This window comes from Ostreococcus tauri (assembly GCF_000214015.3).
Source record: "Ostreococcus tauri WGS project CAID00000000 data, contig chromosome 13, whole genome shotgun sequence".
NCBI classification, from domain to species: Eukaryota; Viridiplantae; Chlorophyta; class Mamiellophyceae; order Mamiellales; family Bathycoccaceae; genus Ostreococcus; species Ostreococcus tauri.
The window spans coordinates 179,595-198,164 of record NC_014438.2 but is presented as its reverse complement, the minus strand read 5'-3'; the positions used below and the strand labels follow the sequence as shown (position 1 = coordinate 198,164).

General features: G+C 59.7%; 12 protein-coding genes across 12 annotated transcripts; 6 read left to right on the top strand and 6 right to left on the bottom strand.

The window, feature by feature from the left end:
* Positions 1-89: 89 nt before the first annotated feature.
* On the bottom strand, positions 90-1,904 carry OT_ostta13g01160 (Fibronectin, type III; the record flags this gene model as incomplete). The annotated part of the gene is made up of 1 exon (XM_003082543.2): positions 90-1,904. One exon carries the CDS (start codon positions 1,902-1,904, stop codon positions 90-92), a length of 1,815 nt encoding a protein of 604 aa, XP_003082591.2.
* Positions 1,905-2,145: 241 nt separating this feature from the next.
* Positions 2,146-4,098, top strand: OT_ostta13g01150 (Serine/threonine-protein kinase, active site; the record flags this gene model as incomplete). The annotated part of the gene is made up of 1 exon (XM_003082540.2): positions 2,146-4,098. One exon carries the CDS (start codon positions 2,146-2,148, stop codon positions 4,096-4,098), a length of 1,953 nt encoding a protein of 650 aa, XP_003082588.2.
* A 76-nt stretch (positions 4,099-4,174) lies between these two features.
* Positions 4,175-5,185, bottom strand: OT_ostta13g01140 (Replication protein A, C-terminal; the record flags this gene model as incomplete). Its single annotated transcript, XM_003082539.1, has 2 exons — positions 4,175-4,907; positions 5,130-5,185. The coding sequence occupies 2 exons, from the start codon at positions 5,183-5,185 to the stop codon at positions 4,175-4,177; spliced, it is 789 nt and encodes a 262-aa protein (XP_003082587.1).
* Positions 5,186-5,379: 194 nt separating this feature from the next.
* On the top strand, positions 5,380-7,596 carry OT_ostta13g01130 (RmlC-like jelly roll fold; the record flags this gene model as incomplete). Its single annotated transcript, XM_022982692.1, has 1 exon — positions 5,380-7,596. The coding sequence occupies one exon, from the start codon at positions 5,380-5,382 to the stop codon at positions 7,594-7,596; it is 2,217 nt and encodes a 738-aa protein (XP_022840190.1).
* Positions 7,597-7,627: 31 nt separating this feature from the next.
* Positions 7,628-8,977, top strand: OT_ostta13g01125 (Zinc finger, RING/FYVE/PHD-type; the record flags this gene model as incomplete). The annotated part of the gene is made up of 1 exon (XM_022982691.1): positions 7,628-8,977. One exon carries the CDS (start codon positions 7,628-7,630, stop codon positions 8,975-8,977), a length of 1,350 nt encoding a protein of 449 aa, XP_022840189.1.
* A 57-nt stretch (positions 8,978-9,034) lies between these two features.
* On the bottom strand, positions 9,035-10,234 carry OT_ostta13g01120 (Nucleosome assembly protein (NAP); the record flags this gene model as incomplete). The annotated part of the gene is made up of 1 exon (XM_022982690.1): positions 9,035-10,234. One exon carries the CDS (start codon positions 10,232-10,234, stop codon positions 9,035-9,037), a length of 1,200 nt encoding a protein of 399 aa, XP_022840188.1.
* A 398-nt stretch (positions 10,235-10,632) lies between these two features.
* Positions 10,633-10,953, top strand: OT_ostta13g01110 (unnamed product; the record flags this gene model as incomplete). Its single annotated transcript, XM_022982689.1, has 1 exon — positions 10,633-10,953. One exon carries the CDS (start codon positions 10,633-10,635, stop codon positions 10,951-10,953), a length of 321 nt encoding a protein of 106 aa, XP_022840187.1.
* Positions 10,954-11,105: 152 nt separating this feature from the next.
* Positions 11,106-12,242, bottom strand: OT_ostta13g01100 (Peptidyl-prolyl cis-trans isomerase,FKBP-type,domain; the record flags this gene model as incomplete). Its single annotated transcript, XM_022982688.1, has 1 exon — positions 11,106-12,242. One exon carries the CDS (start codon positions 12,240-12,242, stop codon positions 11,106-11,108), a length of 1,137 nt encoding a protein of 378 aa, XP_022840186.1.
* A 327-nt stretch (positions 12,243-12,569) lies between these two features.
* On the top strand, positions 12,570-14,579 carry OT_ostta13g01090 (Serine/threonine-protein kinase, active site; the record flags this gene model as incomplete). Its single annotated transcript, XM_003082535.2, has 1 exon — positions 12,570-14,579. The coding sequence occupies one exon, from the start codon at positions 12,570-12,572 to the stop codon at positions 14,577-14,579; it is 2,010 nt and encodes a 669-aa protein (XP_003082583.2).
* Positions 14,580-14,599: 20 nt separating this feature from the next.
* OT_ostta13g01080 (unnamed product) lies at positions 14,600-15,448 on the bottom strand (the record flags this gene model as incomplete). The annotated part of the gene is made up of 1 exon (XM_003082534.2): positions 14,600-15,448. One exon carries the CDS (start codon positions 15,446-15,448, stop codon positions 14,600-14,602), a length of 849 nt encoding a protein of 282 aa, XP_003082582.2.
* Positions 15,449-15,764: 316 nt separating this feature from the next.
* On the top strand, positions 15,765-17,269 carry OT_ostta13g01070 (Diacylglycerol acyltransferase; the record flags this gene model as incomplete). Its single annotated transcript, XM_022982686.1, has 2 exons — positions 15,765-15,933; positions 16,083-17,269. 2 exons carry the CDS (start codon positions 15,765-15,767, stop codon positions 17,267-17,269), a joined length of 1,356 nt encoding a protein of 451 aa, XP_022840185.1.
* Positions 17,270-17,413: 144 nt separating this feature from the next.
* OT_ostta13g01060 (Photosynthesis system II assembly factor Ycf48/Hcf136) lies at positions 17,414-18,570 on the bottom strand (the record flags this gene model as incomplete). Its single annotated transcript, XM_022982685.1, has 1 exon — positions 17,414-18,570. A coding segment is annotated over one exon (1,157 nt), but the record flags the coding sequence as incomplete, so codon positions are not given.

Genomic DNA, 18,570 nt, shown 5'->3' with positions numbered 1-18,570 from the left:
AGCGACGCCGTGATCGCGTTTTAACGATTATCGAAACAATCAATACGAACTATAATATATTATTTATTACTCGGTCTACATCGACACAATTATCGAATCGTTTTCGTCGGAAGTGCGGCGTCGGCGTCGAGCGCGTGTTGCAGCAGCACATTGTCGCCGGCTCTCTCTTTTGCCTTCACGCGGGACCGACGGATTTTCGCCGTCAATTTCGCGAGCGGTGAGCGCTTCACTTTCTGAGCTCCGTTCAAAGAGTACGCGTTGTCTTCGTCCAATTCCTTTTGCTGCTCTAACGACAGGTCATTATAGCAGTATTGACAGACGCACTGGGATTCCGGCTTACACGTGCCGCGCTTGCCGTGCGGAGATACTTGCGTGTGGCCTTCGCAGTACCAAGCCTGGCACAATCCGCAAAAATGCCGCACGATTCTAGCTGACTGCTTCCAACTCACTTTACACCCATCCTCGTTGCACTTGTGGATCGACAGCGGGCGCGACGCGCGTTGTCGCAAAGATTCTTCGCGGTCGTGATCAACCACGCGCATTTGCTTTGCAAACGAGTGCTGCGTCAGTAAGCTCTGATGCACAGGCGAGAATCCATCGGATCCACCCGCACCGGTGCTAAACTCCGCCTCGTTTAGGTTGGCGCGCGCCTGTTCCTTGAGTGAGCTCATCGATTGCGTTCGATGCAAACTCGACAGGTCCCCGCTCTCGCTCACGCTACTCTGTCGTTCGTGTGTGAGCACCTTTGTGGGCGTGAACAACTTCCGATCCGTGATAATATTCGTGGCGACGGGAGACGAGGGCTCTCGCACGATGAAAGACCTCGCCTTCGCGGCGCACTCGCGCACGGAGATCTCGTCGTCTCCCCTTGCTCGAGCAATTGCAAACTTTACCAGTCCCACGAGAAGAAAGCAGAAGCGCGCAATTATTCCTCTGGACGCGACGACAAAGCGAAAGGCGAAGAGAAAGCTAATCACCGCGCTCAACTGACCGGTCGCCTTTTTGGTGACGGGGATCCCCGTCGCGACCCAATTTGAACTCGCGTCCGCACTGTGCCCGAATTCGTTCCACGCCACGACGCTGAATTTGTGACGCACGCCTGGAGCCCGACTCAAGCCGCTCACGCGCGCCGTGAACGTCGATGAATCGACGCTAATCGCGTGCGACCACTTTAAAACTGTACCACCGACCCCCATGGCGGTCTGCACCTCGTACTCGTGCGTCTCGGGCGATCCCAAATCTTTCGGTCGTCTCCACGTGATGCGCACAAAGTCGTCCTCGACGTGCGCCGTCACCCGTCTCGGCATCGACGGCGCTCGACCCACTCGCAGCAACTGTCGTTTCATCGCTCGAATCAATCGCTCCCTTCGGCGCCCGACCCCGACTCCAATCTCTTCCAACTCGGCGCCGTCGTTCGCCAACAACGTCGGAAAATCGAGAAGCGTCAACCCGCGCTCTCGAAATTCCCTCGCAAACTCCCCCAACCCGACTCCGTGTCGCACCCAGCGCTCGACCTCGTGCGGGCTCAGCATCGTCGTCGCCGCCAACCGCAACTCCCGCGGCGACACCGTCTCATCTTCGTCGCTATCGCTGTCTAACATCTTCAGCGCGTCCCGTCCGCTCGCCGTCTCGCCGTTTCCTCCCTCCAGGTACCTCGACAGCTCCCGCATCGTCAGCGACCCATCACCGTCGCCGTCGATGGACGAAAAGAACCGCGAGAAGTCCCTCGAGCGCCCTCGGATCGTGGAGACGCCCGCGACGGCGAGCGCGAGCGCGATCGCGACCAACAACGCCAAGAGCGGCGCCGCGTGACTCATCGTCCGCGCGAGCGCTCGCGCGGCGCCGCGCTCGCGCGCGCGCGCGTTCGCGACGTCCGGGACGCGCGTCGCCGTCGACGCGCCCATCGTCAGCGCGACACGGGGCGTCGACGCGTCCGATAATCACGCGCGGGCGCCGAGCGGCAGTGCGCGACGTGACCACCGTGGGTGACGCGACGCGACGACGCGCGCGCGCGCGCGCGCGCGCGCGGTGGGCGATAGATACGACCACGCGCGATCTTCGTGCGCGCGCGCGCGCGGTGAGGATCGACGGCGACGGTGAACGAGAGGGGACGGTGCGCGTGGTTGAAATCGAGCGTTTGAAAGAATGTCGTGTTTTCGCCCGGCGACGACGGTGAACGAGGATGGCGAGACGAGCGAGACGACGTGTGCGTCGTCGTTCGTCGCGATGATGTCGCGGGCGCGGAGAGCGATCGTGGGTAGGGGTGGGGGGAGCGCGGAGGTCGCGCGGAACGCGAGCGCGCAGAGCGCGAGCGGACGGGACGCGCAGACGACGAGCGCGGAAACGAACGCGAGCGGCGGTGGCGGGGAGGGTGCGTCGATCGATGGGGAGATTTCTGCACCGCGATTGCCGGGATTGCGGCTGACGCCGGCGGGGAGAGTGCTCGCGGCGGCGGCGGCGGCGGCGGCGAGCGGGCGGGATCGAGGACCAGACGCGGAGATGAACGATGAGTTTGGTGGGATGCGCGGGGATCCAGAGGTTGAAGAGACGCCGTTACCATTACCGCCGCCGCTTGGGGACATCCCGCGCGCGCACGGGGGCGTCGTGGGGAAGATTAAAGGTCAGATACTTCCGAGTTCCGGGTACGTGCCACTGGAGGTTCAGACGCACGCAGAGAAGGTGCGCTTGATTCAACAGCAAGAGAGGACCAGGCGGTCGCACTCCATCACGGATGCCGCAGTGACGACGACGGCCAAGACTGCGGGCGCGGCGGTTGGGGCGATCAGCAAGATGGCGGCGAAGCTCAAGGAGTCTCGGCACTTCAAGTCGGCGTCGGCACCGTTGACGGCGGTTGAGATCGCGGATGACGCTCCGGCGGCGCGAGAGTCACACGCGGAAGAGGCAGGCGAAGCGAACGCGCGCAGTGCGCACACAGAACCCACATCGAACCCCTTCGTCCAGGATGAATCGCGAAGACCGGGTCGAAATTCTTCCGAACTTTCAGACAGCGGCGTTCCATCCTCTCCGCATCACCGGCGCGCTTCGAGCGCCGGGAACTGGAGTGATATGAGCTACACGACGTCAGACGACGGTATGCTTCGCATGTGTCACACCTCGCTTGCGCCGACAAAACCGCGACGCTGGACCAAGGGGGACAACTTGGGTGAGGGATCGTTTGGAAGCGTGTGGCTCGCGCTCAATGGCGACACCGGCGAGCTCTTTGCGCTCAAGGAGGTTCGATTTGGGAGCTCGGATAAGCACCGCGAGGAGTCGATCGAACAGCTCGAGCAAGAGGTGGATGTGTTGTCGCGTCTTGTACATCCCAACATTGTGCGTTACATTGGGGTGACTCGCGAAGAGGCTGCTCTGTACATCTTTTTGGAGTATGTCCCTGGCGGCTCCATCGCGTCGTTAGTGCATAGATTTGGCAAGTTCGAGGAGAATGTCATTCGTGTGTACACGCGGCAACTTTTGATCGGGTTGTCGTACCTGCACTCTCAGCGTGTTCTTCATCGCGACATCAAGGGGGCAAACATATTAGTGGAGAAGAGCGGTAGAATTAAACTCGCCGATTTCGGCATGGCGAAGGTGCTCGAAAACGTTTCCCACGGGAAATCTTTCAAAGGGAGCGCGTGCTGGATGGCACCCGAGGTAATTCGTCAGAAAAATGTTGGGTTCGAGGCTGATATCTGGAGCGTCGGCTGCACCGTGTACGAGATGGCCACGGGCGCGCCGCCTTGGAGCGACTGCAGCACTCAGGTGCAAATAATCTTCAAGATTGCGTCGTCCGAGGAAATTCCAGTGATTCCCGAGCACCTATCACCCGATGGTCAAGATTTTCTTCGTCTGTGTTTGCAACGAGACGCAACGAGACGCCCAGAGGCAGTGGCGCTCCTGGATGAACCTTTTGTCGTCGACGCGCACAGATCGAGCAACGCGACGAATATTCCCGGGCTGCAATACGACACGTGGGCGTCGTCTTCGGTGCTATCTTTCAGAGACGACGAAGCGAGCGTTCGCTCGGGCGACGGCACGGTGGGAGGAATGCGATCGAACCAAAGCTCGATGCGTCACGTTGCATGGGGAGATTTAGAATAGAAATGCAAGTCTTGGCATGTGATTCTCGTGTATTAAACAAAGCAAAATGTTTCCATTGCAGTTCGCGCGTCTAGTCTTAGACGGCTTGGTAGTGGTCTTCGTCCACGGTGGTGTACACGGCACCATCGTTCGACAAACTCTCGAGCTCCTGACGAACGGCGGCATCAGTGAACTGACCGCCCAACTTCTCAACGACCTCCAACACAGAGATGCCGGTGTCGCCGTTGGGGTTATTCTTGACGATGAAGAGAACGCGATCGCAGAGCGAACCGTTCATGTCACCATCAGCCGCAACGTTCGGCGCCGCTTGCACGGCGCTGTACACACTTTGTGGCGCCACACCGGTGGCGCCGCCCCCGGACTTGACCTTGGCGGCGTAGCCGCTCGCGTAGATGACCTCGAGGAGGTGGTACGTGATCTCGTTGAAATCCGTTATCACGCGGATCGATTCCGTCGTGTGCGCGGCAATCACTTGATCGGCCCCGACTGCCTTCGGCGTTCCGTAGACTCGAACGTACGCACCTCTCGGAATCTCTTCGACCGGCCCGTCAGAGTCTAACCACACCTTGACGTCCGTTTGGCCCGTGCTGTCGTCCAACCTGTACACCACCTGTGACCCCTTCGTTTGGACGTCGACCACCTTGCCCACGAGCGTGATGTTCATGATCGCCATCCCGTTCACTTTGATCTCATCGTCTGGGCTCGCGCGCGCGTCCAACGCCCCTTTAATCATCTTCACCGTCACCGGCGTCATCGTGTTCGGCTGGTTCCCGCCGCTCGCGCGCGGCTTCATCCCGCTCGCATCGGGCCTACGCTCGGAGAAACACCCACGCGGATGATCCGTCAGTCCGATACTCACTCCTTCACGTCCCTCGGTCGCGTCGTCGTCCGTCTCACGCGTCGTCGCGCGCGTGATCTCGCTCGGTGCCGGGATTTCAAATATTTCAAAAATCACCGTCATCTCGCCCGCGCTCCGTCGCGCCCGTCGCTCTCGCGCGCGCCGCGACGCGAAGCATCCATCTCGAACGCACTCTCCCATGTATCCCGTCGCTCCCGCGAACTGCGTCGCCGATTCACCGCCGTACATCGTCGTCGTCGGCGTCGCGATCTCGCGCGAGCTGTCGCTCGAGCGGTCGCGCCTGCGTGGTGCTCTCATATTGTACGAGTAGTTCGACTGTGTACGATCACCCTCATATTAAGTCGTAGTTAGCGCGAGTATTGTAACAAAAAGTGACGGCGACATGAACCGGCGGTCGCGCGCTCGAACTATTTTGAGCCTCCATGGACACCGCGAACGGGGCGTCGGGGCCGAAGGGCGTCGGTGGACGCGACGACGCGGACGAAAACGCGCGGATTCGCGCGAGGGCGCGCCGGGTGAGCGAACCGGAGAGCGCGAGCGAGGCTTTGGACGGCGTGGCGCTGTTTCGGGAGTTGAAGCGAGACGCGCGCGCGGCGCTGTGCGGAAGCGTCGTGGAGTGCGAGTACGAGCGTGGAGACGTGATCGTGAGGAAGAATGAGGTTGGAACACACTTTTACGTCGTCGCGCACGGGTGCGTCAGGGTGGATGCGAGCGAGGTGGGGACTCGCACGGGGGATTACGCGGGCGAGGCGAGCGGAGAGGACGACGAGCGGCGAAGGCACGAGTCGCGAACGCGCGAGAGTTCGTCGAGCGAGCGCGAGGACGCGTCGCCCATGGGTGGGATCGCGCTCTCATACAAGCTGCTGTATCCGGGAGACACGTTCGGGGAGGTGGCGTTGGTGCGCAAGTGTCCTCGCACGGCGACGGTCATCGCGGAGTCCTCATCGGTCAAGCTCTGGGCCCTGGACCGCGCGACGTTTCAAGAAACGGTCAAGCGCACGACATTCGAGCGTAGATGTCGGTTAACGAGCTACCTCGACGCGGTCGAAGTATTTCGAGAATCGCTTGACGCGCGGACGATGTCCATGCTGGTGGATGCACTTCGTGAAGTAACGTTCGAGAGTGGTCACGTCATCGTCAGTCCCGACGACGTGTACGAAGAAGAATCTTCGAAGTTTTACGTCGTCATCGACGGTGAAGCAGTGGTGTACGTCGATGACGGTAGCAAGGCCGAGGTGAACCGCTTGAGGCGAGGAGATTATTTCGGTGAGTTGAGTCTGATTCACAAGACATCGCCCACGGCAATGGTTATCGCTGTCGGTCAAGTCAGCGCATTGACGCTCGACGCCGAGTCGTTCTATCGCATGATTGGTGAAAAAACGGTTAAGCTGATGGCTAGACGAATCGACTCGTACACGCACACGGCGAACAAGGCGGAGCGGAAATTATCGAAGAGCTGTCTGTCGCGCTGTGCGGGATCGTTTGCGGCGTTGCGAGGCGCCATGACTTCGCCTTTTGGATGGCTGTCTTTTGACAGACGCCACGCCGAGCGTCAAAAGATTTCCCTTAATGAAATTAAGCGCGGACGTCAGACGACTTCTAAAAAACTCTCGGTCGATTTCGACGTTCACTCCAGCAAGGATGTTTTATTCGTCAAGGAAATTGGCAGCGGCATGCTCGGCTCTGTCTTCATCGCGAAAACGCTGAACACGCAGGAGACGTGCTGCGTTAAGGTGATGCACAAATGGAAAATCGCACACTTGGATCAAGAAAAGAACGTGTGCCGAGAGCTCGAGATAATGAAGCGATTCGATTCGCCCTTTCTCACTCGCGCCGTGGGCGCGTTTCAGGACGCTCGATCACTCTACTTGCTCATGGATTACCTCCCAGGCGGAGACTTGTTTCAACTCCTCGTGAGTGGTCCTTACAGAGGTGGTCGCTTTCCGGTCAATGTCGCGCAGTTCTACGCCGCCGAGGTCTTCATCGCCCTAGAATACATTCACACCGAGGAGTACGTGTACCGCGATTTGAAGCCCGAAAACGTTCTCCTCGACGCCTGCGGACATGTCAAGCTCACCGATTTCGGTTTCTGTCGCCACCTCCTTCCCGGTGAGCGCGCGTACACGACGTGTGGGACCGCAGATTACATGGCTCCCGAGGTCATGCTCGCCCAGGGGTACGATCAACTTGCCGATTACTGGTCCTTTGGCGTCCTCCTGTACGAGATGCTCGTCGGTTATGCGCCGTTCGCCTCTGTCAGCGACGGCGTCCGGCATCGCCGCATCATCTCCTCCGACCTCAAGTTCCACTCCACCTACTTCTCTCTCACCGCAAAATCGCTCATCTCTCGACTGTGCGTCGTCGACGTCTCCAAGCGTCTCGGTTCGGGCGCGCGCGGCTCAGGGGACCTGAAGAGTCACGACTTTTTCCGCGATCTGAATTGGGAAGACGTCACCGCTCGACGCATCGACTCGCCCGTGCGTCCACCGGTGCGCGACCGCGTGAGCGCGGACGTCGGGAGCGTGGGGAGACACCGCTCGCGCGAGCTCTTACGGGCGCTGGATCGCGCATGTGAGAGAGAGCGCCGCGAGCGCGGCGCCGGGTCGAGCGCGCAGAGCGCCGACTTCGTCGGGTTTTGAGACGCGCGCGTGCGCGCGTGCGCACGTCGACATGAACTCGCCGCACTACGCCACGTGGTCGCCCGATCGCTTGCTCGCGATGCACGAGTCGTTCATGAAGCAGGGAGAGGTGAGAGACCTGGAGAAGGATCTACAGTGTTTGATGTTCTATGAACTGGCTCTCGTCACGGAGACAAAATTGATGACGACGCTGGAGGAGAAGGGCGAGATCGCGAACGCGGCGGTGTTTTTGTTCTACGCTTTCGTTAACATGGGACACGCGGAGCGAGCGGCGCAGATCTTGGCCGGGGTGACGTTTGGATGCGGGTTCGGAGCGAGCGAAGTCGGGTTCCACTCGGATTGGGACGACTTGAAAACACATTCACAGTGGGACCTTTGGCTTCGGTATCGGTGGAATGACACGGTGGATATCTGTTTAAATGATCACGGACCTCTCTTGATGAAGCCGGTGCAGTATAAGCAGTCCGAAATTTGCACCAAGTTGGTGATGCAGTTCATTCGCCACAGCGAGTTTGAGCGAGCCGCGTGGTTGAACCGTTTGTTTGAGTCGCTCAAATTCTACACTTCGCAGTACGCCGAGCACATGCGAACGTTCTGCGATGATGAAAATGAAAATGAAAATAATATTCGAGAGATACCCGGGTTCGGGTGTGTGGTACTGCCCGTGGGCGTTGTCAGTTTTGCGCACGCATACACACACCTACGCCTACTAGAAACGACGATGTATCACGTCCCAGAAATCTTTCTGAACTCCTCAAAGGACATCGATCGATTGACTGACATATTGGGATATATTTTTCGATTGACGCGCGAGATGGCCTCATGGGCTCCAGAGGTCCTCTGGGGAGGCAGACTCTGTGAAGGACGTTCGCAGAGGCTGCCGGAATTTTTGTTGTTGCCGATGTTTGGCATACTGACGAGGGACGAACGAGTCGAAACGCTCATCATCAAACGTCTTAGGAAAACGTCCAAGATCGAACCATCTGACTTTTTCGCGCCCTTACTATCCAGCACATTTTACGCCGAGACGTTCTCAAAAAGCGGATTGATTTTCGGGAATGATGAGAGGGATCGGAGGGCGATGATTAGGAGCATAACGAAAGCAGTTTTCGATGGTATGGCAAGGATGCGCAGCGTTCCGCACGAGCACGACTTGAGCGAAGACGCACCGAATAAGTTTTTGGATTCACTTACTGGGATCATCATGGATAACCCCGTATTGCTCTCGGTCTCAAAACAATACGTCGACCTGTCGACTGTCGATAGGCTCGCAGGGACAGACCCATTCACGGGCACGCCTCTGGGTCCGAACGCTCACAAGGTCGATGCGGAACTGAAACGAAAAATAAATGACTGGTGCGACAAAGTACGAGAGAAATGATCGTAGTTCTACCGCGTAGACGAAATTGTAGAAAGTAGAGAGTTGATGACAAAGTTCTTACTGCTGCTTGCACTCTGGCGGTTGTTCGCCCGCTGCGCCGGGCTTTCCACCCGCGTCCAACGGAGAAGGCGCCGTGAACGATTTCTTACCCGCGACAAATTCCTGTTCTCCATCGTCTTCGTCGTCTTCATCTTCGTCGTCTTCGTCTTCGTCGTCTTCGTCGTCATCATCATCCTCGTCATCTTCGTCTTCGTCATCGAACTCGTCGTCGTCCTCCGCAAACGCTTCGCCCGTGAACCAGTTGACGGCGTCCGGGATCAAGTTGGTGGCAATCATGCTACCAATCTCATAGTCTTGTTCCATAGCCTCTTGCAACTGTTCCGCATCGTCTTCCGTCATGTTTTCTTGCTCCTCATCGTCCGGAACTTCGGGCGGGTAGAAGAACTGGAAGAAGCTTTCCGCCGGTTCTGTCTTCGTGATTGGCTTCTTGTTCTTCGCCCCGGGCTTGGGTTTCTTGCGCAGAACCTTCACGGTGAGGTTCTTCCCAGCCTTCCAGTTGATTTCGCTGGCCTCGATGTAACGTAAAACGTCTTCGTCTTCATCGTCCATGTGGTACGTCTTCGTCAACACTTCGTCCTCGAAGTAGTCATTCGGTTCGAAGTGAAAGTCAATCTTGAAGCCGCACATCTCGTCCCCATCCTCGTCCTCACCCTCGAGTCGCGTCGTGGTGACGTTTACCAAGTGCTTGAGCGCACCCTCATCGCGCTCGGTGATCATAGCCGCGATCTCTTCGTGATTCTTCAACGCGATGAGCCAAAACTCTGGAACGCCAGCCGGCGCAGCCTCTTCGTGCGCTTCGATCTCCTTCCGCAGCTCTTCGTCCTCGCACTCGGCCTCTTTGGCCCCGGTCACGATCTCACTTCGAGATTTATACAACGGTTCGTACAGCGCCGCGTACTTCGCCTCGAGCGCGCGTCTTTCCTTGACGAACGCGTCGTGCAGCTCGTCGTGCGACTCCTGCAACTGCTCCAGCGCCCGCACGCGCGCGCGCACTTTCGGATGCAGCTCCTCCAGGAACCCACTCCGAAGACCGACCAACCCATCGAGCTTCTGTTGCAAAGCTCCGATCAGCCCGCTGTTCCCATGGAGTTGCTGTAAAGCCGCCATGACTTGCGCGCCGTCGACCGATTGTTCAAAATCCTGATCCTCACCATTCTCTTCCTCATCGCGCGCGCCCTCGTCCTCGATGCGCGCCATGTCGAGCGCGACGTCGTTTCGAACCGCGTCCTGTGCCTACGCACCCGCCTCGATCGTCTCGATCGGCGTCGCGCGCGACGGTGTGCCGCCGACGCCGACGGCGGCGCGGTCGCGGATGTCGGCGTCGTCGTGGACGCCGCCTTTGTGTGCGCAAACAGTATACCCCCCACACACAATCGACGCGATCGAGATCGACCGATACGTCACCGGTCGACGCGATCGAGATCGACCGATACGTCACCGGTCGACGCGATCGAGATCGACCGATGCGTCACCGGTCGACGCGTCCGACGTCGACGCGCGGTCCGACGCCGACGCGTCCGTCGCGCGCGCGCGCGGTCGAGGCGCGGCGGCGCGGCGATCGCGCGCCGGACGCTTCGGAATCGATGCCGGGCGCGATGGCGCGCGCGCGCGTCGTCGCGACGGGACGACGGGCGATGGGCGGCGCGGGCGGACGCGCGCGGGGTGTTCGACGCGCGGTGCGCGCGGCGCTGCCGCCGGCGAACGAGATCGCTGGATTCGTCGTCGGCGCGGCGCTCGTGGGAATGTGCGTCGCGGGAACGCGGTTGGATGGGTTCATCGCGCGCGCGCAGGCGCGCGGGTTGGAGGACGGGTCGGGGGCGCGGAGGCGGACGGTGACGCGGCGGGACGGGAGCGGTGGGGGGGGCGTGTTCGTGGTCCCGGATGACGATGAGGTGGAGGATGGAGCGGGGGGGTAGAGCGCGCGTCGATGCGCGGAGGGGTCGTCGCGCGTGACGCGGTCGGTGGTCGACGTCTCTTGTAATATTACTTGACAAAGCGTCGCTAGTCGTGGGGTTCCCGTCTTCGCTGAGAAACGTCATCGTTCGCGGGAAAATAAACAAAACGTTGATTAGAATACCTTGATGAGCTCGACGTCGAAGTGCAGGGCGGATCCGCCCGGGATGACGCCCTTGATGCCCTTCTTGCCGTAGCCCATCGCCGACGGGATGATGAGCGTGCGCTTGTCGCCTTCGCGCATGCCCTCGACGCCGACGTCCCAGCCCTTGATGACCTCGCCCACGCCCAAGCGGAAAGTGAACGTGGCGTTACCCTTGGTTTGATCGAAAATCTTACCGCTCGGGAGCTTGCCGATGTACTTCATCGCAACCTTTTTGCCGCCGGCGGCGACCTTGGCGTTGGCGTTCTTCGACGCAAACGTGTTGATGATTTCCATCCCGTTCTTGTGGACGCGCTTGGGAGTGTCCGGCTTCTTCTTCGGCTCGACCACTTGCTTCTTCGGCTCGACCGCTTGCTTCTTCGGCTCGACCGCTTGCTTCTTCGGCTCGGGAGTCTTCGCCGGCTTTTCCTCCGCCGGTCGCTTCTTCTCCTCCTTGATCTCTTGAATCTTGACGCCGCCCTTCTTCGTGACGACTGGTTCGTCGTCCTCGGAGTCATCGTCCTCGGAATCATCTTCGTCGTCATCGTCGTCTTCGGAATCGTCTTCGGAATCGTCTTCGGAATCGTCTTCATCTTCGTCTTCGGAATCGTCCTCGGAGTCGTCGATGTCGACGTCTTCGAGGTCCGAATCGATCTCCTCGTCGTCGCTATCGTCGTAAAACCCGGGCATCATCCCGTCCTCGTCGTAATCGGCGTCATCATCCCCTTCATCGCTGAATTCGGGCATGTAATACCCCGTCAAATCGCACCCGCATTTTCCCTCCACGGTGAACTCGGCGTACTCATCCAGGACCAAATCCACCCCTTGCGACTCACAACGTCCACCGATCAGGACGCACACGCGGTACTCCTCCTTTTCGAACGAATCATCATCCTCATCGTCATCCTCGTCGTCGTCCCCTCGCATCGACGCGTCCACGCCCGCGAGCACCGCCTCATCCGTCTCGCATCGCATCTTCACCACGACTCGATCGCCATCCTCGACGTCCCCGCGCAGGGCGATCTGGGAGACGTGCAGGCGCACGTCCACGTCCGGCGGCGGCACGTACGGGGTCCACCGTCCGGGTTCGAGTCGCAGGCCCCAAAACATCGCGCGTCGCGTCCAGGCGCGCCGCCGGGCCGCCGCCGCCGCCGGGCCGCCAGCGCCGCGCGACTTTGTGTGCGTCGCACCAGCGCCGCGCGACTTTGTGTGCGTCGCACCAGCGCGGTCCACACGCGGGTGTTGCTGGTCCGTCGTCGTGTGGGCGAACAGTCAGCACGACGTGTTTTCCCGCGCGTTCAACATTCAAACCAGCCCATCGGGGACAGCTCATCGGGACGATCGCGTCGACACACGCGCGCGGCCGCACGCGCGCGGTCGTCCGCGGGCGAGACGCGCGCGGGCGACGCGCCCGCGCGCCACGGTCGCTCTCGCGCGATGACGACGCCCGAGCGGTCGAGGGAGGCGCCGAGCGTCGAGGCGTTGTTTCAAGCCTCGGCGAGTCGCGAGGCGCGCGCGAGGATGGAACTGCTGGAGCGTCGTCTGACGTCGGCGTCGCCGGCGAGTGGACGTAAGCGACGCGATCGAGCGCGGGAGAGGGAGAACGGCGGGCGCGAGGAGGATGCGGGCGTGGAGCGGTGCGCGGTGGCGGATAGCGCGAGCGACTCGAGCGACTCGAGCGACGACGAGGATGGTACGGCGTACGGGGTCGTTCGATCGGGTGAGGGCGGCGGGAAGAAGAGACGACGTGGAGATGGGGCGGGTCGAAGGGCGAGCGACGCGGAGAACGAGCGGCCGATGAGCGGGGGGGGCGTCGCGCGTTCGAAGCGCCACCCGTCGCAAACGGCGGCGACGGCAAAGAAAACTGTGACGCAGGAGGCGAACGCGTCCCTTCTCGAACGATTTGAAAACACAAACTCGCGAGGGGCGAATCGCGAGATGTTGGTGGCGTTTGGCAGCACCGCGGGCGCTCGGGAGGATGCGGGGAGCGCAAAAAAGGTGAAGGACCTCGAGGAAAAGTTGGCGACGGCGGAGAAGGATCGCGAGGCGTACGAGCGCGCGTGTGACGAGCTGAGGGCGTTGAACAACGATTTAAAGCTTAAACACGAGCGCGCGAACGAGGCCAGGGCGAGAGGCGTCCATCAGCTTGCGGTGAAATTGGCGGCGCTCGAGCGAAAGCAGATGCGCATGCAAATCGCCGAGGAGGGCTTACGTTTAGGAACTATCGGCGTTCAGAGAGTGGGATCGGTGCTTCAGGAAGTCTGGGAAGACGGACGGGCGTTCCATGAGCTCGATGAGCGCCTCAATCGTTTGGCCGAATCGAAAAAACTCGCCGAGGAGAAGAGAAAGCAGGTAAAGAAGAAATTGCCGCCGCCAGGAAGCGCGCAGATGGACACGGCGGCTCACGCCGAGTACGTCTTGAGCGAAGAGGTGCACAAAGCGCGCATGGCCATCATTCGCAAAGAAGAAGAATCAATCAAAACGGAGCGGGAGGCACTGGAGCGTGAAAAGGCGGCGCATATTCGCGCACTCAAGCGCGTGCGAGACGAAGACGGATCCAGATTCAACAAGCATCCTGTGCTGGGCGATCGGTACGTCTTGATGAATCTCCTCGGTCGAGGCGGTTTCAGCGAAGTTTACAAGGCTTTCGACTGCGTGGAGATGCGCGAAGTCGCGTGCAAGCTGCATCAGCTGAATCCACAGTGGAGCGAAGAGCGTAAGCGCACGTACGTCAGACACGCCGCTCGCGAGTGCTCCATTCATAAAGCGCTCGACCATCCGCATGTGGTTCGATTGATCGACGTTTTCGAGGTTGATTGCGATAGCTTCTGCACTGTCCTGGAGCTTTGCACCGGGGACGATTTAGACGCGCGCTTGAAGGCGCAAGGTAGCATCAGCGAACGCGAGGCGCGAGCCATCTTGGCGCAAGTCTTTAGCGGTTTGGCGTACATGAGCACCGGACCAAAACGCATCATCCACTACGATTTGAAACCTGGGAACATTCTTTTCGACGAAGCCGGTCGAGTAAAGATCACAGACTTCGGTTTGAGCAAAATCATGGAGGAGCGCAACGTTGGATTCGGTGCCGATAGCGGCATGGAGCTCACGTCACAGGGCGCCGGGACGTACTGGTACTTGCCGCCTGAGTGCTTTGAGACGGGTCCGGCGCCGCCAAAAATCTCGAGCAAGGTTGACACGTGGTCTTGTGGGGTCATCCTGTTCCAGATGATTTATGGAAAACGACCGTTCGGGCACGACATGTCGCAGGAGCAAATCCTTCACGCAGGAACGATTCGAAATGCGAAGGACGTGGAGTTTCCAAGCAAGCCGTCTATTTCTTCTGAGGGCAAAGCGTTCATCAGGCGTTGCCTGGCATACAAGCAGAGCGATCGACCGGATGTGTTAGAGGCGAGTAAGGATCCGTACATGACTTTTTTGACAAAATAGGTTGCATTTGTAGTTTGACATCACTGAATCACGCATGCGTTGGCATCTCGTTCTCGCTGTTTCTCTCGGTCGACTCTCGAGGCCGGAGGTCGCGAAGGGCTATATTCAAAATCCGCGGTGTCTAACCCGTACTTTTCTCTCATCCTAATTCGCCAAGCGCTGTCTCCCGAGGCGGCGCGTTCGTACGAGCCCACCAAGGGTGCCCGCTCTTGTCCGTAGCGGTCAAAGTAGTAGCTATCCTCCTCATCGTCGCTGTCCGCGCCTCCGCTTTCGATCGCGGCTCGACGCAGAGCGACCGCCAATATAATGCTCAATATTTGCACGAAGAACACGACGAGGACAATCGCCGTCACTGCTTTTTCGTGCTCTCGTATGAACGTCCACGCGTTGGCGTACTCCCCGGTCACGTCCGTCGGCGCCGACGCGTACGCCTTCCCACTCACCACGTACGCCGACAAAGCCGACTGCAGCAGCACCATCAACATCACTTGATGCGCGTACATGCCCAAACAACACACATTCCCGTTCTCCGCCCCCGCCAACCCGAGCCACGCCGTCGCCGCGCAAAACGCGCCGCTCCCGCCGACAAAGTACAAAAACCAAGGTTCCGTCTCGAAAAACATCCGCACCCGGCGCTTCGCCGACTCCATCGAGCTCGAATCAAAATCATCGACCCCCCCACCCCCGCTCGACGGATCCGCCCAATCCGGCCCGACCTCCTCGCCGTTTCTTCTTCGGTTGAAGCCCAACCACAGGTGAAACGCGAACAACGCCGTGGCCAATCCCCCCGCCAACAACGTCGCGTTCGTGAGCCTCAAGAGCGTTCTCAGGAAGGACTTCAACCCCGTCACCCTTCGCATCCGCGTCATCGCTCGTCGTAACGCCTTCGTGCGTCGCGAGCGTCGGTTGAGACCACGTCAACACTAAAGGGTTGAAATTCGCAAATTCCGTCCTCGTTCACGCGAGCGACGTCCCTCTCGCCGCGATTCGTCGGACGACGCGTTCGAGCGTGAATCCACGCGCGTCTCCGCGTCTCACGATGTCTCGAGCGCGCGTGGCGACGACGAACACAGCGTCGCGGATTGAGGCGGACTCGAGTGCACAACCGTCTCGACACCGCATCGCGCGCCGCGCCGCGCGCACGCGGCGCACGGAGTCCACGCGCTCGGTCGAGACGTTCACGCGATGGACGATGAACCGATACGCCGCGCGTCGTCCCCGGCGCCGGGGACGACGCGCGCGCAGGAGCGATTTCTCGAACAAAGACGCGCGAGCGGTCTGGCGGGCGCGGAAGCCCTGGCGACGTTCGTCGAGCCGCCGGGGATGGAAACGCGAGGGATAGATAAGGTTGCGGGTGCGTTTTAGTATCGTCGCGCGCGCTCGGGGGCTGTGCGTTCGTGCAAGATGTGTAGATTGAGGCGTTGCGTTCGACAAAGCGCGCGAAGGACAAAGAGACGAAGAGACGAAGAGACGACTGACGACGATTAAACGCGCGAATCAAAGGACTGATTTTTTGGATTTTGAACTTTTATCTGTGGTATCGCGTCATCGGGGAGGCGTTCGTACCGCTGGGGGCGTACTTCACGGCGCTCGTGTGGCCGGTGTTCGCTCCGCGCGGGAGGCGAAGAGACGATCGCGCGGCAGCGCACGCGGAGCAGGTGGGGATCGTGGTGATGATTTATGCGTTCTTATTGAGCGCGATATTCATCTATCCGACATACTGCGTTTTCGGGCACGCGACGTGGATGCGGAACGCGTTCTTGGGATACATTGGTTGGTACGTGCTGTTGGACCGGCGCTCGGATAGCTCGGGCACTAGATTCGTGGCGTGGTCGAGACGTCTACCTTTTTGGCGCATCCTGGCTGATTACTTCCCAGTTCGATTATACAAGAGCGGCGAGCTCGATCCAAAAGGGAATTACTTGTTCGGGTATCATCCGCACGGCGTCATCGGCGTCGGGGCGTTGATGACGTTTGCCACCGAAGCGACGGGATTTTACGAAGCATTTCCAGGATTGGATTTACGGCTCTTGACGTTATCGGTGAACTTCAAGTTTCCATTTACGCGAGAGGTGTTGATGGCGCTCGGGATTAACTCCGTCACTAAGGCGAGCGTCATGACCAATCTTACCCGCGCACCAGGCGCGAGCGTCGCCATCGTCATCGGCGGCGCCGCAGAGGCGTTGGACGCTCGTCCGGGATCGGCCACGCTCACGCTGGCGAGACGTAAAGGGTTCGTGAAAATGGCTCTGCGCACGGGTGCATCGCTCGTGCCTGTTTTTGCCTTCGGGGAGAACGATATTTTCGAGCAAGTCGAGAATCCCGACGGCGGGCGCCTGCGCAAGTTTCAGACGTACATCAAGCAACTCATCGGAATCTCACCGCCGGCTTTTTACGGCCGCTCGCTCAGTCGGGGGGTGTGGCGTCGCATTTTTGGGCGTAAGGGAGTGCTGCCGAAGCGTGAACCGATCGAAGTGATCATCGGTAATCCCATACACGTCCCTCAGGTGGACGATCCGTCGCCCGACGTCATCGACAAGTATCATCAATTGTACACCGTGGGACTCAAGGAACTTTACGAGCTGCATCGCAGACAATTTCACCAGTTGAATCGCGGAGGTTCTTCCGACGATCTGCTAAGCGATCTGATCAAGCGTAAGAACAACCTCCAAGCCATGACATTCAAATAGCGCAGCGTGCAAGCAATTTTTTTCCTAGAATATTCTTCGCACTTTCTGTACGAACGAGCGAGTTATGTAACACAAAACAAGACCGATTTTCGACTTTGAAGTCAGATATTACAAATCAAATTGAACGTTACCGATTTGAGCGAATCACTTCGGGCTGCGACCGATGTAGCGCAACAAAACACCGTCGTTACCGAGGATGAAACCTTGCGTCTCAGATTGGAACTTGACGTTGTAGAGGTTGGCCGCGACGTTATCGGTGCCGCGGTCGCGCTTCCAGCTTTTGCCGCCATCCGTGGAGTAGAAGACGCTGCCCGAACCTCCGACGGCCCAGTACGTGTTACCCTTTGGATCGCTTCCGAGATCAAGGAGGCCGAAACCGCGCGAGCCGATTTTTGCCTCGACGAACTCCGAATCTTCCTCCGGAAGACCGATGTCTTGAGACTGGAAGACGCCACCGCCGCGAGTGAGTTCCCAGACCCCGCCATCTTTGCGCCAGCCCATGCTTTGCACGCGTCTGGCCGAAGTTCTGTTGTGCGGTTGCCAGTAAGCCTGACCCGGGGCCCAGGTCATGTAGAAGTTACCGCGAGAGCTCAGGCCGAGGTATTCGCCCTTGTCGTTGCGCGAGACGGTGGAGAAGGTGCCCGTGTAGTACGAGGCACCGGTGATACCGGAGCTTACCGTTCGGTTGAGCGTCGCGGAGACGGTCTCTTCGACGGCAGCCTTCCAGTTGCGCGCGGCGTCCTTGGTGAAGTAAATGGCGCCCTCGTCGGTGACCATCTCCGCCGTGCCGTTGTCCTTCACCGCCGTGACCAACAACGGGGCGCCCGGAAGTCTCGGACTCAAACCAACGCGTTCCCAGTTCTTACCGCCGTCCACAGTGTGCAACAGCACCGCCGGTTTACCGATGATCCAGCCCTCTTCGCCGGCGAACGACACGCTGTTGAACCGATAATTCACGTCGTCGTCCAACAAACCCGTCAGATCCCGCGCGTCCCACGTCTTCCCACCGTTCGTCGTCTCCAAGATCGTCTGCCTCGTCCCGAGCAAAAATCCACGCTGTTCGTTCACGAACGCGATATCCAGAAGAATGACCCCAGGTTCGAGCGGCAGCTCCACGCGCTCCCAGTACTCGCTCTCGATCGATCCCTCCGCCAGCGCCCGCTTATCCGCCGGCCACGCCGCGAGCGCCGCCGCGAGCGTCACCGCCTTCCCCGCCAACGCCCGTCGCGACAAGACCTCCACCGCGTCGTCGTCGCCCTCGCGCCCGCGCGCGATCGCGCGCTCCCCGCGCACGGGCCCAT